Source organism: Cupressus sempervirens, chromosome 5 (genome assembly GCF_028749045.1).
Source record: "Cupressus sempervirens isolate cs-2001-9-10 chromosome 5, ASM2874904v1, whole genome shotgun sequence".
NCBI lineage: Eukaryota > Viridiplantae > Streptophyta > Pinopsida > Cupressales > Cupressaceae > Cupressus > Cupressus sempervirens.
The window spans coordinates 255838388-255843934 of record NC_143122.1 but is presented as its reverse complement, the minus strand read 5'-3'; the positions used below and the strand labels follow the sequence as shown (position 1 = coordinate 255843934).

At 33.5% G+C, this 5547-nt stretch overlaps 1 protein-coding gene across 2 annotated transcripts; it reads left to right on the top strand.

Moving 5' to 3' along the window:
* Nucleotides 1–553: 553 nt before the first annotated feature.
* LOC149555506 (ethylene-responsive transcription factor ERF071-like) lies at nt 554–1575 on the top strand. 2 transcript variants are annotated; one of them, XM_089829577.1, is made up of 2 exons: nt 554–1107; nt 1193–1472. In XM_089829577.1, the coding sequence occupies exons 1-2, from the start codon at nt 603–605 to the stop codon at nt 1252–1254; spliced, it is 567 nt and encodes a 188-aa protein (XP_089685703.1). In that variant the 5' UTR covers nt 554–602; the 3' UTR covers nt 1255–1472. The 2 variants fall into 2 exon arrangements, with proteins under 2 accessions (XP_089685703.1, XP_089685702.1); XM_089829576.1 differs by having other exon boundaries at nt 555–1575.
* Nucleotides 1576–5547: the final 3972 nt, after the last annotated feature.

Here is a 5547-nt window from a genome sequence, read left to right as displayed (position 1 = left end):
CAAATTGTGATATTGCTATCAGGATTTAACCGTGTAATTTTTGAGTCAAACTAATTGACCCATGTTTCATGAGTAGTGATTCAACATGAATCCATCTTTCATGAGAATAAATGGAACACTTAGCACTCATTGGATCTAGGTGATGCTCGGAGGGGTGAAGCATCGGGACTTCCCGGGAGGTCACCCATCCCAGTACTACTCCAACCTGAACGCGCTTAACTACGGAGTTTCCTCCATGATTAAATTCCTCCATTCTAAAAAGTTTACGCCGGGGTGCTTCCTACTACCTAAACAACGGACTGCTGACTTTTCTGTTTACGGCCACTCGGTTCGGATTCGGATTTCAGAGTAGCCACCTAGAAATTTAAGTTTTGGACCATAATTGTATGGCTTCATGCATTGCAGATGACTACAGGGGCATTCACGTACGTTTCAAATAATTTGGCAAGTTGGTCCCTCGTACAATGCACCTGCCCTTTGTCTTTCCCTCCCACTTGCAACTCCACGTCACTGCTCTCATGCTTATCCGTTGAGCTTGTGCCAATAAATCCCTGCCTCCCCTGTTTTGGGATTTCAAACCATTTTCGCCTGCTGTGCTATAAATGTGTGGGGGAGCCATCATTTCTGAGCTTATACCACCTTCCCTTTCTCATAGAAGAAAACCCAATTGTGAAGATTTGCGGGTCAGTTCAGACACCATGCCATATTCCAATGGAAGTGTGTGTGAAGAAATGGGTATTCCAAGGAAGGTGAACAAGAAGAGAAAGTGTAGTAAGCAACATGGGTATAGAGGAATAAGGCAACGTCCATGGGGAAAATGGGCAGCTGAAATTAGAGACCCAATAAAGGGAATGAGGGTTTGGCTTGGCACTTTCCCCACTGCTGAGGATGCTGCCATGGCTTATGATCGAGAGGCTTTTAAGATCAAAGGACCCAAAGCCAAGCTCAATTTCCCCATAACAGAGCAGCTGCCAAATTTAGATAGCGGTCTAAATTTGGAGAAGGGTTTAGTGGAAGTTGAAGCTGCCTCAAATGTTGTGGATTCATCAACACATGAGTATCTTGAATATTTGGAAGGATCGCTGGAGCTGAAACCTCAAATCCCATGTACAACAGCTTATGCTGAAAGCTCTTGTTCCTTTTCTAATGTTGATAGCATTCATGTTTCTGATTCATTCCCTGATTTTTTCAGTTGGCTTGGAGACGAGAACAAAAACAAAAGCTCTCGTTTACTCTGTGAATCAGCCCATGTAATGGATTATTGGAAGTATCAAGAGGAGGAGAAAAATGTGTTTAGTATAGAGGATGATGAATGGGCATTGAATTCATACAAGGATGCTGAATTGTTGGGCATGTATCCGTGTCTTCCACTGGTGAACACAGATTTACAAAGCCAAAGTTGTGTTTATAGTTGGGAGTGTGTTGATGATAATGGCTTGTGGAATTGCAGCTTATGACGTTTGTTCTGGGTAGCATATTGTAGTAGATTGGAGTTTGGCTTTGAAAGCTTTGTTTATGTAGTCTTGTTTGTGTATAGAATGAGATCATTTATATTAAACAGTTTGTTTCAGTTAATTTGGCCATCTTGTCCTTCTATAGCAACACCTCAATCTCTGTTTTTAGGGCTGCCTAAGTACAGATGTGTCTTTTGTAGTCAACGTTTTAGGAACTTTGGAAAGTAGACACATTATTTGAGAACCAGGGTTAAAAATTTGTGTCTACGATGCCCATCAAGTAAAATTCCTTGTGTTGAATGTTCGGCTTGTTTCAGTTTTTTTTTTTTCATTTTTAGATATTAGAGATGATTGTTATATAATGGTTATTATTTTCTTGGAAGAAACCTTTTTTCTTTATTTTTAATATAAAAATAATAATTTAAAAAAATATATATTGATTTGAGAGTTTTTAGATTTGATTGTATAAATTTCTTTAATTAAGCTTTAATAATTTTTTATAATTCATTGTTAGAATGTTGAGTTAAGAATATAGAATGTACAGAAATGTATTAAGTAATAATTAATAGCTATATAATGTTAATTGTATGCACATAATTTGTAAATTTTTATGGAGTTGAAGTTCTTGAATTGTCACTTTTGTTATTAATTTTATTGGAGCATTGAACATATCTTTTATAATGTATAAATTCTCTCCAAAACAAAACAGAAGTGTCTATAATAATATTTTACATAATATCAATCACAAAACTTGAAGTGATTCAAGTATGACTTAGAAAAATAAACAAACATGATGTACATAAATACATAAAAATAAACAATGGAGGAAAAATGTTACTCAAGTAAACTACATGATATCAATGACAATAACTTAAATGATTGTTCCTTTTACATAAGATGCATAATCAATTAATCAAAAAAAATTATTTGTTTTGTAGCTCTAAATAATGTAGAGCTCAAGTCATTGACCAATGAATGTGTGTGTATGCACTACTGAAAAGAAGAGGCGGACTAGATTTCACACCAATAGAAAAGAACATATTACTTGTGAATTGATTAGGTCTAATAAGGACATTTTTGAGATTAAAGCTCCACTTAGATTGGGGGTAATTTGAACAATTCACAGAGAGCAGGAACTCTCCTAGGTTGCATTTGATCTTCCTCTTGTTGTTTATAGATTGATTTTTTTTTTTAAACAATCTTTAATCCTTAAATAACAATAGTCTTTACAAGTTTAGTAATATCTAATGTACAACAATATATATTGTGTATCTTTTGTCGATATATCTATATAGAGATGTTTGTTCATAGAGCTTGGGTCATGACCTTGCATTCATTAAGTGCTTAGTCTATTTTTTGAGTTCTTTTGAGGTGGCTAGATGTTGCATTGACCATTCAAATAACTATATGTATATGGTGTTGTTTATTACTCTTTTATATATACAAAGAACAATGCTTATATAAAAATTGCTATAAATAAAAGTTCATTTACCAAATTTACAAATGAAAAATAAAAATATATATGCACTCATATTGCTTTGAATTATAATATTTGAGTTTCATATATAGTGTGTTCAAATCTTAGTATTTTTTAAAAAAGTTGAATGCAAGACAAATATTTATATTCATCTTATTTATAGTCGATTGGCTATAATAATAATAAAAATTAATTGGACAATTGCCCTTCCAAAAACGTGCCAAATTTTTATAGATGTGATATAGTATTTTATTTATTAAAAAATGAGGAAATATTTAATTAATATAATAACATTAGCACAATATAATATTATATTATTACGGTTAAGTAAGGGTTGTTCTTTATTTAAGTCTAATTAAATTTATTCTAAATCTTTAAATTTTCTTTTGATGGGTAATGGGGCGAAGTATAGATTTATTGTTTTTATGTGTTGAGATTAATTATTATTGATTGTTAAGCTTGAGTAGACTTGAACTCAAGATGTCGTAGGTTGCTTCCTTGAAAGGATATTATTTAATTTTAATATTTAATAAAATATATTACATAATCAATTATAAGATTATTATTTTTTTATCGATAAATGGTCTAAGCCTTGTGTTTTATATTAATAAAATAATTGAAAATTATAGAATTCTCTGTTCAATCGGGCACTGGTAGGAAAGAACAGAGTAAGAAAACCTACAGTCTTGTGTGGGACTGAGTTCTTCTATACATTACAAATGTAAAGAGTAATACCCCGGTTTTTGCATTTTGACTTTTTCAAGCTAATTTTATACATCATTTTGGTTATGTTGTCCTCTTAATTATAGGACCTTATGCTAGATCAAGTTTAATTTTAGGGCCATTGAGAAGCTTTTGTTCCTTGTCTTCTTGCACTTGAATACCCTTTCTTCGGGTGAAATTCCTGTCTAAAAGTTTGCATTCCAAACCACTGCAAGCTTATTTTTTATGGTTAGTTCTCAAATCCCAAAATATATTAAGGATTTGTTTATTCAAATTGTGTCATTTAGAATCAAAGATATGTCTATCACAATACCTATGAGCCTATCTGAACAGTGCATAGAAAAAATGAAATAAAAGGGTAAAGGAGAGATGCCAACTAAAAACCCTGCATCTAAAAGATCAATATTAAGCCAGCAGGTGAGCATTGCCTCTGCCTATTACAAAGCCATGATATGTTAGTATAAATGAAGGTGATAAACTGTTAAAGTGCTCAAGCTAGGGAAAATCATAAAAACTTGATAGCGTAGATTAAAATTACCAAGATCTCGAGAATTGATTACTACAGAATCGAACCATTAAGTTAAAAAAGTTAATCTTTTATTGCCTAGTTCCAGATGAGAGAACCTTAGATTCAAAAATTTTAATCGGAAGTTAACTGAAAAAAAAAGAAGCAACCGTAAAAGTCGAATGAGATCACCATTTGTGCTAAGAAATGCTTTCCTATTATACTTCATATTATATACATTACTAGTTATGAGCTTGACCTAGTTAGGGAGCCTTAACTATTAACCAAAAAGTTCCTGATATAAGGGAATCAAGGAAAGCGGAGCCCACCTACTAAAAATAGGGCTAACAATTTGAACCAAAAGACGAAGCATAATATAGAGACCCAGTTTAGATATTACAAAAAAAAATTCTTCAAAGAGTGCTAGAGTTAGATATCCCCTTCCGTTTTCCCAAAAAAAAATGATGATTTTGGAGGCTTAGTCCAAATCTTCTACCTTAGAGCTTGGTGGAAAAATGAAGGTTGTCTTTTCCTTGCTAGACTTGTACAGATGTGGCAAGCAGAAATCTAAGATATTGAGGTCATCAAATACTACTCCAAGTTGAATGTAGGCATAAAAATTCCTAAGATAATGAAGGAGCCATCCCTTGTTTGGTTCCTCCATAATTCCTCTCCAACAAAGCAAGAAGTGGATGCTACCCTCCATTTTAGGTCATTCCTTATAGAAAATGATATTTTTCCAGATGACTAGTGAAGGACACCTAGGAACAATAGCTAAATCTAGACTCTCGGGTGGGTAGGACATATAAATTTCAAGCAAGGGAACCCTTAATTTATCATCAATGTTGAGAACCATGTGTTCTAAGCCCTCCATCCATATTGGATAAAAAATGTTTAGATAGAGGTAGATGATTTCCCATTTACCTTTCTTAGCCCTTGCCAGACACCCAACAAAGGCACCTAGAGTATTGCTATTGGTTCTCTAGGAATAGCCATAATTGAAGACCCTCCACCTAGCACTCAACTAATGGCTACCCTAGACATATCATCTACTAGGTTTAACTACCTATTCCATCTTTTTGGCTTAACATTACTCCTAAAAGCCATTGTTCAAATCTCTGGAGCATGATACAGATAGATGTTCAAACCCATACTTAAACCTAAGCAACTCTAAACCCTTGCAACCATTAATCAAGAGCAATTGAAAATGACCTAGAACTAAGTATTAAATACTCATTTTAGGGCTTAGGAATAAACTAGAAGGTCAGGTAAAAACATCATCTGTTGATTACTATGAGACGTGAGCAAAACTAGGAGTATGAAACATGATTACTAGATATGGCCCACTTAATACTTTCCTTATTAATACTAATTTTAGCAAGATTTAT